General features: G+C 42.3%; 1 protein-coding gene and 1 pseudogene across 1 annotated transcript in view; both read right to left on the reverse strand.

Annotated features, from left to right (window-relative positions):
- Window positions 1–21,212, reverse strand: part of TRPC7 (transient receptor potential cation channel subfamily C member 7) — a 142,278-nt gene that overhangs the window by 80,462 nt on the left and 40,604 nt on the right. The window contains exon 3 of the mRNA XM_065873127.1: window positions 9,488–9,670. Within this exon, the coding sequence (XP_065729199.1) occupies window positions 9,488–9,670 (183 nt within the window). The remainder of the gene's footprint in view (window positions 1–9,487; window positions 9,671–21,212) is intronic.
- Window positions 15,078–15,688, reverse strand: LOC136121635 (small ribosomal subunit protein eS4-like; annotated as a pseudogene).

Raw genomic sequence — 21,212 nt, forward strand, 5'->3', positions numbered from 1 at the left:
ATGGAGATGATGGCCCCATACTCTCAGGCCAGCCTGGGACATCATCTGATTTCTGTTATATGGATTTTTGATCGTGAGGGGAATTACAGATGTTTGGAGTACATTAAAGCCTGTGGCTTCACATTTTACACCCATCTGTCTATTCATTTGCTCACCATAGAGACTGCATATGATGTGTAGGGTGAGTACTATTTCTCAGTCTTCAGAGACCAAGATGAATGAGGAGAGGTCCCACCTGCCAGGAACTCAGTCTTTACAAAATTTAGAATCATTAGAGAGCCTTTTAAAAACACAGTCCCTGGGCTCCCACACAGGAGAATTGGATTAGAAGCTCTGTGGGTAGGGTACTGACATTTTTTTTTTTTTTTTTTTTTTTTTTACAAAGCTCCCAAGTGGTTTCCTTTATGTAGCTAAGTATGAGAACTTAATTTGTTCTAGAGAGATACATTGAGTTTGATTTCGATCTAACGTTGGGTTTGGTCTAGACAGATGCAGTGCATCCTTGGGGAACTACAATCCCTGTCCTCAGTGGTTTACAGTTAAGGGGTTATAGCCTAGATCCTGAAAACTATCCCAGAGATTCTCAACAGGGAATGATTTTGTTTCCACGTCTTCCTGTGGAGACATTAGAGACCGTGTCTTGGAGACATTTTCGGTTGACAAAACTTGTGAGGAGGGTGCTACTGACACCTAGTACGTAGAGGCCAGGGATGTTGCTAAATATCCTCTAATGCACAGGACAGTGCCCACAGCAAAGAATTATCTGGCCCCAAATGTCAACAGTGCTGAGGTTGAAAAAGGCTGGTTTTGTCTTAAGGGTAGTTTCTGCTTGTGAAACCAACATGGCATATAGTTTCCATTAGCTAGCATTATGCACTAACTGTGTTCTAGCTACATAATGTGTTAATAAACATTGATTGTCATTTATTAGGTACTATTGTTTGTCCCCACCGTACAGATAAGAAAACTGAGCCCCAGAGATGAAATAACTTATCTAAAGCCACCTATCTAGTAAATGAAGGACTTGGGATTTGCACATATGTAGTCAGGTTTCCAGCCATAACAGTACGCTGCTGCCCAACAGGTTTTATTTTTCTTCTCCTGAGAGTTTTTCCAGGCAGAAAACGGGTACATACATACTTGCGTTAGTTCTTCTTAGGATTGTTGCTTGAGAAAAACAAGACTACTTTTCCTAGGCAAAAGATAGCCGCTCTGAGCCGAGAGATTAATGGACGTTGGTCATTTTTGTGCCAGCTGGGGCCACGAAAGTGCTGAGAGGAATCCCCGAAGAGGACACTGATTGATGCTTTCAATACCGATGGATTCCAGCAGCGTTTGGCAGCTCCTGGACATCCTGCAGCACAGTTTGGGGTAGTGCCTGACCAGCCAGACTGTGTTTGTGACAGCTCTGGTCTTCTTAACTCTGAGCATCTGTTGAAATGATGCCTCAGCAGGAAAACACAGTGGGAGAATGTCTGCTCAGAGCATGTGAGCGTCTGATTGGCCTCTCAGGCGTCCTCTAGAAAGCCCCAGTGTCCCCACATTCCCTTTGCTCGCTGGCCCTGTGCTCTCTGCAGGCGGAGGAAATGAAGCAGAGCCCCAGGAGAGGTCAGCTGCTGTCTCTAGTGTCCCTACCTGTGGTCACCACACTAGGGTGAGGGGTTTCAGCCAGTTCTGCATCTACTGCTGAGCCTCGTTGTCTCTCTTAGCACAGATTTAGGCCAGGAGGCTTTTGAGGGTTGGAGTAGCATCTGCCTTATCCAGGGGGCTCCTGCAGGCCAGCAGGTTAAGTGACTTGAGACAGGTTACTAAAGCCACATATTTAGTAAGTGGAGAGTGTGAGCCGGCATGCTCCTGGCCATGACACTATAAATTGCTACACGACACGTTCTGTTTTCTTCTTATGCGAGTTTTTCCAGGTAGAAAAATGGGCCAACTTATGGCATGACTGTAAAATGTGCACAAGATGGTGATTTTTGGAGGAAAGAACAAACAAACAGACTTATGCTGTTGTTAGAGGCCCTGGCCCAGCTTTAGACAGGGTGGTGATGCTGGGGGAATGTTCCCCCCACACCCCTCCCCTCTAAGGTTGCCCCTCCCTCCTTGGTATTCTCCTCTGTGGGCACATTTTGTGCACTTCTGGGCTCCATCTCTATGAAGGAATCTTGAAATGAAGTTCACAGCAGGGAATTGAGGTTCATGGAGGACACTGACTTGGTATGTTACCAGTTTTTGTAGAGATTTTCCATTTTTGTTAAGAGCACAGGCTGTTGCAAAGAATTTACAGTCTCTAGTATTGGCTGGGCTATTGGGTCTACTGTTCAGCTCTCTCTCCTCCCATCTCCCACAGAACTTTTCTCAAACCTTTTTAAAGAAAATTTTTTCAGGCTGCCTTCTACCTCAGAGGGTGATTCTGCTTCCGATTTATAGAGACGTTGATGCTTTTAATATTAATTTCCTCAACTTTTTTTCCTGTTGGTGGTCATTAGTGCTATTTACCAAATAGCTCCATTTTTTTTTTTCTCCTTTCAAACACATGGCAGGATTATTCAGCACTTCCTGGCCCCTTTTGTGGTGGGGTGGGTGATGTGACTAATTGTTGACAGTGAGTTGTAAGCAGAAACAATGTGTGTCACTTCCAGGTGAAAGCATTTAATTGCTGATGTGAGACTCTCCAGGGCTGGATTTCCCTTTGGCAGGGTGGAAACATTTGAGATGGTGGCATTTCTATCAGCCTGGGTTCCTGAGTGAATTCCTCTGAATTCTGTTGCAAGATGGAAATAGGATGAGCAATAAATAAACATTTGTGTGTGTGTGTGTGTGTGTGTGTGTGTGTGTGTGTTAAAAGCCAATACAACTTTGGTTTTGCTTGTTAACGCAGCTTGACTTCACCTGCCTTGATTAATAGTCTGTCCCTTTTGCTCAACAATATTGCTGCATCCATACTGACCCTTTTTTTTTTTTTTTTTTTTCTTCGGTACGCAGGCCTCTCACTGTTGTGCCCTCTCCCGTTGCGGAGCACAGGCTCCGGACGCGCAGGCTCAGCGGCCATGGCTCACGGGCCCAGCCGCTCCGGGGCATGTGGGATCCTCCCGGACCGGGGCACGAACCCGTGTCCCCTGCATTGGCAGGCGGACTCGCAACCACTGCGCCACCAGGGAAGCCCCATACCCACCCTTTTTGCTTTTCAGCCTTTCTCAGAGGCTTTCTATCCTGAGAAAACCACCCCTGATTAAATTCCTCTGATGGCTTCCTATTGTTCCTTAAAAAAGAACAAAAACGAAATCCTTTAGCATGGTCTACAAGCCTCTGGTTCCTGTGTGGTCTGGTTCCTGTGTGCCTCTTTAGACCCATCCCACACCCCACTCTTCCTCATGCCTTCTGACTCTGCCACATTCACATTCTTTCAGTTCCTCTTATAGGCTGTATTTCTTCTCACCACAGGGCCTTTGTACAGCTTTGAACATGTTTCTTCCTGCCAGAAATGCCCTCCCCACCTCTGGCTAACTTTTCTCAGAGCAAGCGTTGAGTTCTTCCGAGAAGCCTTTATTGACCTCCCCAATTAGGTCATATCTGCCTTTAGAAGTTGTAATACCATGTTTTTCTGCTTCATAACACTGACTTCAGTTGGAACATTACAATTTATTGGTGTGATGTTCTGATTAATATCCATCTTCCCCACCATGGTTCATATCACGTCATTTTTATTCACTACCACATCCCCAGTGATTAGCACGGCATACTTTGTAGTCACTCAGAGAAAGCGTGTTAAATGCGTGAGTGAGGATATATAGTCATACCGTCCAGTTTAGTAACCACTGGCCACATGTGCCTATTGAAATTTTAATTAATTAAAAAATTAAGAATTCAGATTCATAATTACATTAACTGCATTTCAAGTGCTCATTAACCATATGAGGCTAGTGGCTACCATATTAGATGGTAGAAAACAGAGCATTTCCATCATCATAGAACATTCTATTGGATAGTGCTGGCAGGATAAGGTCCAAGTTCCTTGTGCGTGACACATGATACCCTCAAGGATGTGCTGACAAACTCTCCAGTTTGTTTCTTTCCCACAATAGCACAGCCTCAGCCACACCCCCTCTAAACATGTTCCTTTCCTAAGCGTGCCACTCTTCCTAAGATACCTGTGGCTTTTTAACTTTAACCTCTCTCTACCTGAATTGCCATCCCTTCCAGAACCTCTCATCCTTTAAGCCCCACCTCAAGCATTTCCACTTCTGGGAAGCATTTCCTGAGGTCTAGACTGAGCTGGTCAGTGCTTCCTCTGACCCCCCGTGCTGCCCCCTTCCCATTCCTGTTTGCCTTGCTCAGACAGGATTGTGACCCTTTGTTCACACATCTCTCTCCAGTGCTACATGAACCCCCCTCAAGGACAAGGCCTGGGTCTTCTCAGTCTCTCCAGTGCTGAACACAGAGCTGGTGATGTAGTAGACATCAGTGAATGTTAGTTAAATGATGAGTCAGCCAGTGAATGAAAATCACAGGGGATATTATTTCCTGAGTACAGCAGTGTGAAGAAAAAGGGAGCTGTGTTACTAAGTAGGGCTAGTGAGGGTTCCGCCTGCATCCTTCCCCCTCCCGTGGTCTTGTCCCAGGTCTTGATTTCATGTGATACTAGCTTTCTGGTCCAGGAATCACCCAGGGGTTTGGCAGAGTCAGGAAAGGGCACCTCTGAAATTCTGGGATCTGGAAGGCTCTGCTGAGTGGTGCTGCGTCTTGAGGAGAGTGGGTGGGTCTCATCAGCTGGAAGGAAAGATAGCTGGTACCATAATTGCATCCTCCAAATCAAGCCACATGTCAAGACGCTAGAACTGGGGGCCACCTGGAGTCTGAAAGAGGCAACTGCTATGAACTCTCCTTTGCTCAGCTAGCAAAGTGCAGAGGCTGTTGCTGCTGTGGTCAGAGCCTGTCTGTCTGCACCTTACCCACCACACTGATGGCTCTCTGAGGGCAAGACTGTGTCTTACTTTCCTCAGGACCCCCTGCAGGCTGATCAGTGACTGTAGGGCTTACAGGCCATGGCTAAAACAACTTGTCAGATTAAACTAACCACCCTTATTGGTGACATTGCCTAATAATAGACATGCTTTCTGCAATGACAGTGATATAATTTTGGACAAAATATTCACGTGTTCCCATGTTTTTTGGTAGCAGACCTTGGCTTAATTATGTCCAGAGGGGCCTCCATCTCCTCTACAGCTGGAGTTAAGGCTTCTATTGTAGAAAATAGGACCTTCCAGGTCTCCTGTCTCACTGTCCTTTGGCGCTTTGAACCTGGAGGACACACGCCCACAAAGTTCTTTCAGTGAATGGAGATGCACCTAATCCCCATTAAGGCCGACCTGAAGTCAGGAAGGAGGAAGAGATGACATAGGGGAGAGAAAGGAAAATAGCCCCACTGTAAGCCTAGAAATGAAGAAGCGATAAAGAGGAGAGAGAGGAAGGGATGAGAGTGAAGGGCTCCGATGTGAGTCTTCAGTTAGACAAGTTGAAAAGGGCACGAAGCATCTTGTCGCTGTAACCAGTCAGTCAGCAATGACCATGTGCCAGACACTGCACTGATCTTTCTTTATGGGTGCAGACTGGGCCAGCTGAACCTGAATGAATCACAGACTGGTTAGGTCTTCCCAGTTGGTGTGACTCAGAGTCCCCAAGCATTTATTTAGAGTTGATATGCAGGGGGAGGGGAGAGTCTTTAAGAAGGATATTTATGCATGTTCTCTGGAGACAGAGCTAGAAATGGAGGAGTCTGCAAGATGTCTGTTCACTCAGGTTGGCCCTGGGGGAGAAGTCCAAGGCCTGTATATATACTGGGGCTGTAGGCCAAAGCTGGAGGGATTGTTTTCTTTATCTGTGAAGCATAGGTAGAGTTGCTTCTGGGCTTAGCTGTGACTCAGTATGGGGAAGAAGCATCCTTGCTTCTTCATGAGGCATGCTTGGCTTCTGAAGGGACTGTGGCCTGTAAAGGCTTAGGGGGACTGAGGTGGATAACAGAAATGTCTTAAGTAATGTGAACACTGACTCTAAGCCAGTGCAATGTGTGTATTAATACTGCCTCATTTATACCCACAGGCTGGTGAGGCCTGGGGCTATTTGAGGCACACGTGCTTTATTCCATTTGATTCTTATAACAATTCAATAAAGTAGGCATTATTAACCAAGCTTTATAGATGAGGGAAGTGAGACACAGAGAGGCTAAGTGACTTGCTTAAGTGACCCCATTAATAAGTGGTTGGACCGTGATTAACTTTTAAGGGTACCTTCTTAGCCACTTCTCCAACACTGCCTTCCAAACACAGTGGGAAGGCTGAGTCACCCTATTAATTAAGGCAGAAGTCATGGAGAACAGCCATATCCTCACAAGGCCTTTTGGTCATTGGGGGAGGAGTTTTAGGCTATAGGGATGATGTCCTTACCCAGGGGGACATTTCTAGCATTCTCTGGGAAGATAACAAAGGACAAGCTAGGGAATATCTCTGGGGATAAAAGGACCCGTCTAGTCCCAAGGAAGGGGGAGCATAGCATTACTGAATGACAGTGATGATGCTTTCCTATGGAGCTGTAGAGACCTTTTCAGTTTCCAAAGCATTTACCCTCATATCAGTTCATTTGAAAGTTCACAGAAACCCTGTGAAGCAAAAGCGTATATGCCTATTTTTCAGAAGGGGAATGAGGCCCATAGAGCTTCAAAGACTTTTCCAAGACCATGTGGTCATTAAATGTAAGAATCATGCTAGAAATCTCCTGACATCCCCTTCATCATTCCTTCCTCTTTACCAGGTGGTCCCTTGTGCCATGGTGGGGTAATCGTCTTTATGTAACAGAGGCTGACATTATGGCTGAGGCAGCCAGAGGACCAGACCAAAGAGAGGCAAACATACAAATGAAGGACATGATCTGGGGTGCAGTACCAGCCACAGAGTGGTACCCATTTCACTCAGATCTATGCATTTCATAAATATAAAGGCTGATCCTGTAGTAGAGTTTCCCAGATACTGTTACATGGAAAGCTAGTTTTACCAGATGCTCCATGAGAAAGGGAGTTCTGTGGTCAAGTAATACACATTGTACCCTTCTTCTTTTAGAGTAGCAATGCGTGATCAAGGTTCTATAATGTCTTTAAGGGAAGAAATCTTTTTGACTCTGCTTAACTCAAGATCTCTAAATTTATTTGAACACAAAAACTTTTTTTAAGGTCACCTATTAGCAGCTCATGGAACTGCCAAGAACAACTAGTTTGTTTTAATCACTGAATTAATGGTTTGATTTGATATGTGGCAGAGCCTTAGGAATTGTTTTATGGTTTTATATTCCAGCCTTATGACACATATATATGTCCGGTGTAAATAAGCCTTGGTGCTAGTTGTTTCATAATTAAAAGACCCAGGGTTAGATTGTGCTCATGCAAGCATTCATAAATTAAGTTCATAAATTAAAAATGAAATCTCATTATAATATCAATAAGATTTTAAAATATTTTGTATTTTCGCTGGTAATTCACGATAGAATAAATGTCAAGGAAAGCTGTGAGTCTGCTCTCTGTGATGGCATATGTGGTTTGAGAGAATTACCTATTGGAGATTTTTGAAATGAGCAAGGCTGACATTTTATGCAGGTCATTTATCATCTTCCTACATATGGATTGCAGCAGACACTTGACATTCATGATGAGTGTTTCTTGAGACCTTTACGATTCTCCTAATTAGCAAATACCACTAGAGTAAATAATTTCCCTCACAAAACCTCTTTATTCTGACCAAAGCCGTCATGTTCATAGAGTGTTTCCACTTTTTCTTCTCATCCATCGCCAGGGCTGTTTTGTACTTGGTAGTTGACAATGAGAAGGAACATATAGGCTCTGAAGTGGTAGCCAAACTCTGGACTTGCTCAGTGATTTACCCTCAGTGACTGTGTTGCTCAGTTGGATTTATGTTTCAGAAGAATGGTGAATGCTTGCATTTTCATGGGCTGTTGGAATTGCTTGTGAATAGCCGAAACTGTGAACGTAAATCTGCAAATGCCAAACATCGTCTTTTCTTTGGGGTGTCAAATACATCTTCACCTTTCACCCTGTGTTGGGAAGCAGGAGAATACTGTGGCTTGGGGAAGGAAGGAAATGCTAGAAACTCAGGCTTGTTACCATTCATTACCAAGCAGTCTCTTCCGCAGGGTTTCTTTGAACCCCAAGATCATGGATATCTCAGCACCTTTAGGAAGGGATTGCTGTGCTTTGCTGAAGCGCCTCAGTGAGTCCTTGAGATAAGCTAAAAAGTGAGTTTCCCTACACTAAGTAAATAGGATTGTACATACTTGAAACTGCAGCCTGACTCCTCCCCTCCTGTAATTCTATGCTTCTGAAGATTAATCTAAGGCCACATTTCCCATGATTTATCAATTTTATCTTCAGGACTCAGAGTCTTTGAAAAGAGCTATTTTTCCTAGAATTTTTGATTATTATTAAAAGTAAAAGGACAGGAAGATTTTTATCAAACTTGGAAGCTCTCTCTAGATGAATACCACAGATATACATGGTTTCTTGAAGGATGGTTCATCCTACACAAATTAAGATAATCAGACAAGAGGAGAAATGCCAAGAGGCCAACTTGGGGGCATTGGAAATCCCACCCAGTAGTCACCCTGTAAAAGAGCTGGAATAAAAACCAAACCCTTAAAGACTGATCAGCCATCTTGCTTATGTGGAAAGCACATTGGTATTTAAGCATATGGATCTTTGGAGCTCTGCAGTTTTCATCAGGATGAATGATGTCGTCTAACATAAGAGCAGATTCTAAAGAATCCAGAGTATATCCAAAGTGGAACCATAATTGAATTTTGCTCCTTAGGGACTCAGTCTGACCAGCCACTGTGGGTGTGAGGGCTACTGGGTGCTGGTGGCCATTAAAGACACCTTGAGGTTGATTGAGGAGCTGGGACTTACTCTTTTGAAAGTCTAGTCATGCTTCCTATTAAAGCTTTTCATAAGCCTTGAGAGTGAAATTCCTCTGAGCCTCCCAGAACCATGGATCCCACAAATCCTCTACACTAAGACATTTTCTACACAAGTCCCCAGGCACACAGGGAAAGCTCAATAAATGCTGTTCACAGAGCTGAGTGATATGTTTTTCATGAAAGCTTGGGAATCAGCCTGCTAGCTGATGGGAGCGTTCACTGTAATCTTGTCCTTGCTAGTGGCTTGGAGGTTGAGAATCTGCTCTTTTGTTCTCCAGGCTTGAAGCCTGTTCACGGAGTAACTGTCATGATTCATCTCTCTCTCCTGGTGGGCTGGGGGTGAAGGAAGGAGCTCTGAGCAGTCCTGCAAGTCTGGAAGTTCCCTGTCTAGAGGCAAGTCGGGTACTCAGTGTTGTTACCATCCCCTTGTGGGAACAGAAAACAAGCAAGAACACAAAGGTAGGCCAGCAGCCCTGGAGCTGGGAAGGCCGGGGGCGGTGGGGAAGCTTACCTTCTTGACTTCGTATTTAATGGCGAGTTTGATCCGGCTCAGACTTGGACGGTGGTGGTCGGACCAGACTTGGAAGTTCACATCACCATTTAAAATCGCTTCCACCTCTTCTGTGTCTCGGCACAGGTCCAGCACGCCCACCACAAAATCCTTGCATTGCATAGATAACTTCCTGTAATCGTTCTAACAGAATAAAGAGAAATCAGGGGTGTGTCACACTGAGCCCCACAGGTGGGCTTGCCTAGCATAGCAGTGTCGCTCAGGAAAGCTGTGCACCAAGCGCGAGCTTAGAGAGCGTTGGAACCAGAGGGTATGCTGGATCCAGAAGGCAGGGCAACTTCTCTTGACACAACAATCTAGAGGGCATCTTCTCTAAGCCAAGATTCGTCAAGGTGTGCTCCTCAGCCACCTCTATCAGAGTTACCTTGGGTGCATGCTATAACTATGATTTCCAGGCCCTGTTGCAGACTTACTGACTTAGAATTCCTGGCGATGAGGCCCAGGAATCTTTTAACCTCGTTCTCTAAGTAATTCTGAAGTCTGCCAAAGCCCACCCTGAGCTCTTTGAAAGCAGCAGTTCTCCTTGCCTAATTTTGAGCCAAATCTGAGGGAGGAGTGATAAGGAAATGCACTTTTAAGGCTGATGGAAATATCACTTAAATCATTTACTACCGATCTGTAATGGCAACTGCTCTACGCAGGAAGCTTACTGGAAAGATACGGCTGATATGCTAAATTTGGGGGGAAAATGTACACAGGTGTGCTTTCTTTTAACGTGCTGGAAAATCTGCTTGTAAATTATAAATTTAAAAATCAAATGTAATTTAAATCTAACAGAATCCTTTCCTACCACAGATCCTTTTGTACAGCGAATCATGACACCTTAAATTACTTGCCTGTTGAATAATCATTTTCAGACCTTGACCTCCTTTTTGTTTTGTTTTGTTTTTTTTAATGAGTTGCCTCTGGGTTTCTCTCATCTCCTCCCTAGGCATACGTTTCTAAATTATCTTTCAGAGGCTGACTGCCTTTCCTAGTGACATGCCAACTTCTCTCTCCCCTAAAACACACTGCTTCAATTCCAGATAATGATCGGAAATGTTGGACAAAAGAATGTTTCATGTCACCTTCAAACCACTACGCCCCCAAAATATTCTCCCCTAAAGGCTTCCTTATTGGTTTCTTAGTTGAAACAAGTCTATTCAGAAGCAGCACAAGAACCAAATGTCACTTTCAGTGTTAATCAATGTCGAAAGCCCTGAGAGTGGTAAATAGTAGTTGGTAGATAGGAGTGCAGTTATGCTTTTCCAGAACCTGGATTCCTCAGCACATAGATGGGAGGCTGAAACACTGCAGAAGCTCAACAATTTTTCTAAATGAATGATTCGTTTCTCCTTGCAGCACTGCTGCTTCAAAATGTCCCTTTACGTTAGAGAAAGAAGTAAGTGTTGATAAATGTTTGTTTGCTGAAAGGAAAAGGGTCAAGAAAATGTTTTCAGACAAGAGTGGCTACCCTTCATTTCTATATATCATTTAGGGGTAAGCAGGGTGTTTTGGAAATGCTGGGTAGAAAAATGGCGCTCAGCTCAGGCAGACTGTCACGGGCAAGTCAGGCTGTGCCGTCCCAGAGCCTCTGCGCATTTCTGGGTTCAGTACAGTTCAGAACAGAAGGTACCACCTCATTAGAGACTTTCACTTCCCTGGGCTCTTTCAGCTAGCCGGGCCATAAAAAAGGGAGACACACCAGAGCAACCAAAACGGCTGGTTTGCTTTTTGCCTTCTGTATCAGTCTGGAAGGCAACATGCCTGGTGTCTGCAGATGGCTGGAGGAGGCAGGCCTGGGCCTGCCAGGAAGACAGAGATGACATGGACATGGGTAGATGGGACATGGGATAGATGCAGACGTGAGGGTCATGCCAGGCCCAGGCCTCCCAGAGAGAGCCATGGGCGCACATCTCTGCGGAGTTGTGATGATTAGGAGAAATGGGTCAACCCTGAGCTCAGCGAGCCTTTGAGCCACACTCCTCAACTTGAGTTGGAAAGATGAGACATATACCTAAGACTTCACAGGTGCCCTTTTACAAATAATTCCATAGTCCTGCACACTGAAGTCTGCCAGGCCCAGTGGGTGACAGCTGTTCTACCTCCATCATCTTACTTAATCCGTATAAAAACCTCATGTTAGAAGGACTGTCAGCATTTCCAGCTCACAAGCAAGAAAACTGAGACTCAGAGAGAGAAACTAACAGGCTGAATCCACTTTTCCTTACATTGGTCACTTACTCATCTCTGGTTACTCTGTCACCTTCCTTGAAGATTTTAGCTTCTGTCTTACTGTCGCTCTCCCAACATTAACTGCTGTTGTTATTGGTGGTTTCAGTACCCAAGAAGATGTCCCTTCCATTACCCTGCCCTCTCATTTCCTTGACGCCATCTTTTCCAGTGACCTTATCCTCAACTCCAACTCAACCATTCATTCTCTTAGTTATTCCCAGTAACTGCAGCTCCTCCACGACCCTAACTTTAGGTCTCCCTCTCTCTGACCACTACCTCCTATATGTCCAGCTTTCTTCATCTGGGATCCTAATTCTAGCAGTCCTTTGATTCCATGAAACCTACAAGCCATTGACCACACCACCTTTTCACTGGTTTTCATCCCCCTCAGGTCCCTGTCTCCCTCCTTGCAGAGCTTCTCTTTTATGGGTAGTCTTTATCATCATCCTTGCACACATCAACTCTCTTACCCTCCTCTTATTTTGTCCTCCTCACTGGATGAAAGCCTGACCTTGGTCGCATCTAGCTCTCCGCTACTCTGCTCCCGCCTCTGCACAGTTAACGCGGCTGGAGAGCACACACCTGCACCGAGCAGGCGTGCTGTAAACTCGCTACCTCCAACCTCAAGCAGTCTGTGGCGCTCCTGGGCAACTTACCCTCCTCCCTGTCCCAAACAAGCGTTTCATACCTCTCTAGTCTCAGTTTTCTAACACTTCATCCCCCTCCTAGTTTCCTATTTTACTTGGAAAATAGAACTCATTGGAAGAGAAGCTTCACATGTTCGCACCATCCACATAGTCTACTTTCATCTGTGCTCATGGACTCTCTTCCCTCTTCTTACTCTTGCTGCTCCTACCTAAGGCCAGCTCCTCCACTTGTGTGTTGGATATCAGTTCCCTATGCCACTCAAGGACATGGCTCCTGTGCTCTTCCTTTCTCTCCCCTGCACTGTTAATTTCTCCCTTTCTCTGTTGGCTTAGTATACGAACATGTTGCTATTGTCTTGTCTTAAGAAGGAACTCCTCTTGACTCCACTTCCCTCTCCAATTACTACTCTAGTTTTCTGTTCCGCTTTATAGAAAAACTCCTCATTAGACTTGTTTACACTCATAGTTGACAGTTGTCCTCCTTACACTCTTTCTTATTCTATTCAGTAAGGCTTTCATACTCTACCCATTGCCTCCACTGAGACTGTCCTTCCAAGGTCACAAGTGACTTTCATATGCTAAATCCAGTGGTTGGTTCTCAGTCCTCATCTTACATGACCTGTTAGGTGCTTTGACATAGCTGATCACTTCCTCCTCCTTGATACACATTCTTCACTTGGCTTCTAGCATAACATACTTTTCTGTGGTTTTTCTTCCTGAACGAGTACTTTTGCATCTTTGTTGATTAATTCTCATGTCCCCTGATGTCTTAGTTTTAGAATGCCCCAAAGATTGCCCAGTCCTTTGAATTCTCCTGTCTGTTGACACTCATTGCCTTAGTGATCCTGTCTAAGATCATCAGATACCATCCATATGCTGAGGACTTCAAATTTTATGTCTTTAGCTCAGCCTTCTCTCCTGAACTTGAGTTAAATATATCCAATTACCATCTTGGTATTTCCACTTGGATGCCAAATAGGCATTTCAAACTTAATGAAACTAACTCTGGACCTGGTCTTCTCCACCTTGTTAGTATTCCCCAACTTCTCAGTTGTCCAGGACAAAAAATCTTGGATTTATCCTTGATTCCTCTCTTCTTCTCAAAACCGACATATAATTTAGTAGCAGATCCTACCAGCTCTACCTTCTAAAAAAAATATCTATCTATCTATCTGTCTATATATATATAAAAGATCTGACCTCTTTTCACCAATTCTACTATTTCTACCTTGGTCTAAGCCATCATCATCTCTTGCTTGGACTAACCAAGAGACTCTTAACTGGCCTCCCTGATTCTATGATTCTATCCTGGTCTTCTATAGTCTATTCTCCATACATCAGTCAGACATTCAGGAAAAGTAGTCAGGTCATGGCACTGGTCTGCTCAAACCCTCCAGTGGCTCCCCATCCGCTCAGAGTAAAAGTGGCTTCATTATACTGTCCTATAAGGACATATATTATCTAGCCTCTCCATTCTCTCACTGGTTTCATTTCCTGTGGTTTTCTTCCTCCCTCAGTCCACTCCAGCCACTCTGACCCCCCTGCTATTCTTCAAACACAGTTGGCATGGACTAGACCATTGTACTAGTTATTCTCTTTACTTGGAATGCTCTTTCCCCAGGTATCTACATGAACAACTCTTTTAACTCCTTCAAGTCTTTGCTCAAATGTCACTTTCTCAGAAGACTTCCTTGACTGTCTTTAAAAAATTGTAACCCTTCTCCATTTGCAATCACCCTTTCCTGCTTTTTTTTCTTCATAGTACTTATGACTATATGACATCCATACATGTTATTTATTATAATTATTGTCCATATCTTTCACTAGAATGTAAGCTTCTCAAGGGCAGGAATCATTGCTGTTTTGTTCACAAATATATCATTAGAGCCTAGACTATTTCCTGGAACATGATAGGCACTCAGTAAATGCTTGTTGAATCTATTGGAGCAGTGTACTTGTCTAAGATGACATAGCGACTAAGTGGTAGAGCCAAGATTCAAGACAGGTCGGTCTGACCCAAATCCTGTTCTCTTCCCTCTCACCATGTTTCCTCCTCTTGGTGAGCAGCGTGTTCCCTTCTACTTAGCACACTTGAAACTAGAGACTTAATTGGGGCTGACTCTCAACTAACTTGGAGAAATAAAGGGTGGGCTGGGATATGGATATTTGAATACCCAGCAGATTCTGTAGTGTAGTAGATGAGTGCACAGGTTTTGAAGTCAGAAAGACCTGGAGTTTGAACTTCTTTTTTACTACTTGTCAGTTGTGGGAAATAGAACAAGCCATGTAACTCTTCTGCAGCTCAGTTTTTAATCTGTAATACTATACATACCATGTAATGATTGGGAGAATCAATACCAAAACAATGTAAAATGCTTAGTGCAGTTAACAGGAAATGACACAAATAACACAATAAATAAAAACCTAAATAAATAAAAATTGATAATAAAAATAAAGCCTGTAAATGGTAATTTTAATTAGTTCCCACCTTAGTTTGACCACTGATTTCAAACTCTAGACCTCTTGCTTTCTGTGGTTTTTAGTTACTGGACTGGGAGCAAGACTGGCCCTTGGAGAGGAGAACACAAAATGCTGGAGAAACACTTGATTCTTCTCTCTCTCTCTCGCTCATGTCTAATCCATATATTAAAAATATACTCTGAATTTGTTCACTTCTCTTCATCTCTGGTGATCACATCAGTCCTTCCCAGGGTAGCACCGCCAGTTACCACACGCAGGTTATCAGTATTGAACTTGATTAAATCTGTACTCTTGCCCGTCCCCAAGTCAGTCTGAATGACGTTCACCTTGATGAGATCAGAGTAGTGGGTAGTGTCAGCATCACAGCTTACCAAATGAGAGCTCTCTCTTTGTACCCACAAAGATCTTTCTCATTTTGCACAACTTACACTTGGCCTCTTTAGGAGTAATACAGTGAACAACAAAGTGACCCTTGGTGTGATAGTCAGGTGGAAATTTTCTCTAGTCTTGTCAGTACTGATGATATCCAAAAAACCAGCAGAGTGGGTTATATCAGTATGGACCTTGCCATCCATCTCAGTGAACTGCTGTATGCACATCTTCTTTACTTAATCTCCTGTTAGGGCATACTCAAGTCTCTTCTTAAAGAAAGTGACAAGGGACCACCATTCTTAGCTTGTGGGGACTGCTGGATGGACACAGAGTTAGCAGACAAGTCAGTTTGTCCAGACTCAGGGCTTTGAAGCTGCTACATGCTGCAGTGCTTCTTGGGACCGTGAGCTGTAGCTGTGCTGGGCATGGAACAAAGAGGCCCTAGAGTTTTTCCTTTTCCAGAATGCCATATAAGTGGAGTCATATAGTATATAATCTTTTGAGACTGGCTTCTTTCACTCAGTATAATTCCTTTGAGATTCATCCATATTGTTGTGTGTGTTAATAGTTCATCTCTTTTTATTTCACATCTACTGCATGCACGTATCAGTTTGTTTATACGTTCACTCATTGAAGGATTTGGTTATTCCCAGTTTTTGACAATTATGACTAAAGTTTCTATAAACATTCATGTACAGGTTCTTGTGTGAAGATAAGTTTTTAGTTCTCCAGGGTAAATATCTAAGTGTGGGATTGCTGAGTATATAGCAAGTATATGTTTAATTTTAGAAGAGCTGCCAATTACCACCAACCAATTATGAGAGTTCTGGCTGCTCCATGTTCTCTCCGCGGTCAATTTATTTTCTGTGTTGTGGTATCTCATTGTGGTTTTGATTTGCATCCCCTAATGGCTAATGATATTGAGCGTCTTTTTATGTGCTTATTTGCCATCTTTGTATCTTTTTGATGAAGTGTCTGTTCAAATCCTTTCTTAGTTTTTTTAAAAAACTGAGTTTCTTGTTATTGAGTTTTGAGAGTTCTTATATATATTCTGGATATAATTCCTTTGTAAGAGGTAGGGTTTGTAAATATTTTCTCTCAGTCTGTGGCTTATCTTTTCATTCTCTTAACAGTATCATTCAAAAAATAGAAGTTTTAAATTTTGGTGATGTCCAAATTTATCACTTTTTATTTTATGATTATGCTTTTGGTGTCATAAGCTAAGAAATCTTTTTTAACACAGGGTCTCAGATGTGTCCTCCTGTGTTGTCCTCTAGAAGTTTTATAGTTTACATTTTATATTTAGGTCTACGAACCATTTTATGTTAACTTTTACGTAAGGTGTAAGGTACAGGTCAGGGTTCCTTTTATAGCACATGGATATTTATTTGTTCCAGCCTCATTTGTTGAATTATTCTTCTTACTCCATCAAGTTTTTTTTGCACAGTTGTCAGAAATTGTTGACCATATTTGTATGGGTTTAATTCTGTGCTTTCTATTCTGTTTCCTTGATCTGTATATCTATTTTTTCAGTAACACCCACTATCTTTATTTTTATAGCTTTGTTAAGTCTTAAAATGAGGTACTTTGAGTCCTCCAACTTTACCATTCTTAAAAAAGTAGTTATGGCTTTTCTCATTCCTTTCTTTTTCATATTCATTTTTGGATAAGCTTGTTCATATCTACAAGAAATTCTGCTATGAATTTTATTGGAATTATGTTAAGTCTATATATAGTTTGGGGGAGAACTGACATCCTAACTGTGTTGAATCTTCCAAACCATGAACATGGTGTATCTCTCCATTATTTAGGTCTTCTTTGATTGCTTGCATTAGTGTTTTATAGCTTTCAGCCTCTAGAGTCTACATATGTTTTGTAAGACTTGTATAAATATTTCACTTTTTAACTATTGGAAATATTTTTAAAATGTTTGGTGTCTAATTATTCATTACTGTATATAGAAATATTCATTTTTGTATGTTAACCTTATATCCTATGACCTGGCTAAACTCACTTACCTGTGCTTTGTAGATTCTTTGGAATTTTCTATGTAGGTAAACATTTTGTTTGCACATATGGATTGTTTACTCTGGAACACCTAAGCTTAGAAGCATTTATTAATATGACTAATAAAATGGTCATTTAGATGCTTTTACATTGGTTTGAAGATTTACAAAGTATTATTTCTAGGAACGAAATGTTGCTAACAAATTTTTGCTGGCTTTCAACCCAAACTTATTTGCTCAGAGTGTTTTATTTGGTCAGTGTATTGAACAGTTTTTAGAATATTCATTCACCATTTATTTCTTGTGCTCTGCTCAACACAGATATTAACAGAGATTCTTTGATTTTTGATTGGCCCAGAATTTCTTCCCTTTCCTTTTGGTCCATACATTTCACAAACTCACTTATTATTGAGATGAATCTCTGGCTTTAACACAGAAGACAGACCAAAATGATCTAACATGTTATTTTGGTACCTTGAATTTTTGGTGCTGAAGCTATTGTTTTGACAACACCAATTTTAGGAAATTATTAGTTTGTTTGACTTTGGTTAAAAACCCCAATTCTCAAACTTTTTCAAAGCTACTGACAAACTTAAATCAGAAGAGAGAGAGAGAAGCTCATTATTCTGATTGGTCAAAGTTAAATGAATTTCTCAGACTGATGCTGTGGAGACACCCACACAATACAGGATAATTAACACTTATTCCTCCATGGAGACCTTAGAAATTAGATTGAAAAAGAGTGTGGGCCTCAAATCCACACACCTCTCTCTTCCCTTCAGAGACCCACTTATGGGGAAGGAGTGTTTATTGAAAGCTGCAACTGAAATACAAACGGAGATAAATCAACATATGTGTGCATGCTGTAAACCTAGGAAGTTTTCTGTTTTTGACATTTAGACTGAGTTTTAAAGAAATGATCACAATAAAAGTTTTCTAAGCATTGTAGTATTTCATTAAATGGTCACAGTTACCTTATAAAGCTGATAGTATAATATTTTTCCCAAATAAGAGGAGGACAGAGAATTGATCATTGGATATAGCAACTTGGAGGTCATTGATCACCTTGATAGGAGCAGTTTGGAGTGGAGGGTGTGACTGGTGAGGATTAAAGAATGGGAAGAGAGAGAAGAATTGAAGCCAGTAATACAGACAGAGAGGAGTTTTGAGGAGTTTTATTAAACAGGAAGGCAGAGAAATGGATAAGTAGCTGGTGTGAGAAGTGGAGTCAAGAGAAGCTTTCTCTTTTCTTCTCTCTCAATCTTCCTCCCTTCCTTCTTTCCCTCCTTCTCCTTATGGGAGAAACCATAATATTTTTTATGTTGCTGGGAATTTTCCAGTAGCTAATTATGCTGGTCATTGTATATGATATCAGTATATCATTGTATGAATCCAGTAATTCAACAGTGTATATGACAGAAGATTAGGTATAGTGTATAAATAGAGGAATGAATTTGGATAGAATCACATGCGGTTTATCTGTGGTGGGAGGGAAGGTCAAGTATGTGAGTGAGGATGCTAGTAGATGGATGCATTGGTGGTAGGACTCTGTAGACGTTTTCTTTCTATTGTTTCAATTTCTTTTCTAGTGAAATAGGAAGAAAAATTGTCAGCTGAGAGTAAGAATTGGGGAGAAAGTGATGGAAGTTTGAGGAGAAGAGGTCTGAAATAGATTTTAGGGAGATTTAAGAGTGAATTGATTAAGGAGACAGGATATTATTGCTGAAGAACAGTAAGAGCCCATTTGAAATTCATGGTTAGACATTTAAAATGAGACCAGCTAATGTGGTTGATTCTCTATAACCACATTCCAGCAGACAATTCGATTTTACCAGGATTCTATTTTTTTTGCCAAAAGATAGAAGAAATCAAGAGAGAGGCAGAGGAACTGACATGTATGTGGGGGAGATTGTAATGATAGTCCATGGAATTGAGGCTGGTATGAAGGGAGGCAAGACTTCCAGGGAAGAAGGAATGTGGAAAGACCCAGCTATATGTTGTCTACAAGAAACCCACTTTAAATATAAAGTTGGTGGTTTCCTACAAAATGAAATATACTTTTACCATATGATCCAACAGTCGTGCTCCTTGGTATTTACCCAAAGGAGTTGAAAACTATCTCTACACAAAAACTTGCATACGGATGTTTATAGCAGCTTTATTTGTAATTGCCAAAATTTGGAAGCAAGCAAGATGTCCTTCAGTAGGTGAATGGATAAATAAACTGTGGTACATCCAGACAGTGGAATATTACTCAGTGCTAAAAAGAAGTGAACTATCAAGCCATTAAAAGACATGGGGGAGCCTTAAATGCATATAACTAAGTGAAAGAAGCCAATTTAAAAGGCTAAAAAATACTGTGTGATTCCAACTATATGACATTCTGGAAAAGGCCAAACTATGGAGATAGTAAAAAGATCACAGTGGCCAGGGGTTGGGGAGTGAGAAGGATGAATAGGTGGACATAGAGGGGTTTTAGGGCAGTGAAACTACTCTGCATGATACCACAATGGTACATATATGTCATTATACATTTGCCCACATTCACAGAATGTATAAAACCTGGAGTGAACCTTAATATAAAGTATGGACTTTGGCTGCTAATGATGTGTCAGTGTAGGTTCATCAGTTGTAACAAGTGTTCCACTCTGATGGGGGATGCTGATAATGGGGGAGGCTATGTGTGTGTGAGGGCAGGGAGTATATAGTAACACTCTGTACCTTCTGCTCGATATTGCTGTGAACCTAAAACGGCTCTAAAATATAAGGTCTATTGAAAAAAGATGGTTAGATTAGTGAGTTGGAAGTCTTGGGGGTAGGCAAAAGATTGACAGAGTTGGGATATTAGAGGGAGATATAAAAATTTGAGCTAGTAGCCAGAGATTATGGAGAGTTTGCATTTATTGATCATGACAGGTATAGGCTCAGGTAGGCTCATCGTGACTAAAGTAAGACCACTGGAGGAGATGAGCTCATAAAACTGAGTCAGGGCGTTAAAGGATGGTCTGTGTATATATTAAAGTATCAAGAATTTAAATAGCAGTAACTAAAACCATGGAGAAATGACAGGGATTGACCCATTGTTGCAGATTCCAATGATATGGAATTATGGGTGACATAGTCTGATGAAATATGGTTCAGAACTCAGTGTTCTTAGGGAGGAGAGAAGGAGAAAGGTCTGGAAGTCATAAGGAACAGCAAGAGAGATATGTGCTCCCTCCCCGCCTTCTCTGGGCCCAGTGGTATGAGGACTGTGAGAGGAAAGCCAGCCCCCCGCCTGGGAGGACTGCAGGGGAAGTGTGTCCTTAGGGGAGCCTGTCTGCAGAAAGAGCAAGAAGGTGACGCATCTCTAAGAGGAGGGGGCAATGACACGGGGGGTTTTGCTGAGGGGAGACTATGCTTTTTGGAGGGTGAAGTAGGAGCGTATCTGGAGATGAAGAAGCAGGGTGTGAGGACAGAGCGGGGCATACGAGGAGCCTTGTGGAGAATCAAGTGCAGGTTCTGAGGGGTTACCTGGGAGGCAGCAATGACATAAGAGAGTTTAAAACAATTACTGAAATTATATTGTGAGGATTTAGTGAGGTAAAGCAGGTGAAGTGCATGGCATGTGTTGGGCACATAGGTCTGGATCAGTACAGTTTAGCCAAGAAAGGACTTCAGAGCCTCATCCTGCCCTCCACCCCTCCCTTCTGCACATCTCCCACTCAGCTGATGGATGAGAAAACTGAATGTTAAGATTTAACACACATGGCTGGATCCTTGTTAATTGTAACTGGAGTCACTGAAATAATTAATGGATGTGAAATGCAGGGTAAGAACCTGAGCCTAGTGCTCATTATTGCAGATGAAAATTGAAGAGTTTCAATCCATGTTTTAGCTTTCATGCATACACTTGATTGTTTCATTAACCTTCACCATATAAATAAGCCCGGGCTCCGGAGGATC

The sequence above is a fragment of the Phocoena phocoena genome, chromosome 3, assembly GCF_963924675.1.
Source record: "Phocoena phocoena chromosome 3, mPhoPho1.1, whole genome shotgun sequence".
NCBI classification, from domain to species: domain Eukaryota; kingdom Metazoa; phylum Chordata; class Mammalia; order Artiodactyla; family Phocoenidae; genus Phocoena; species Phocoena phocoena.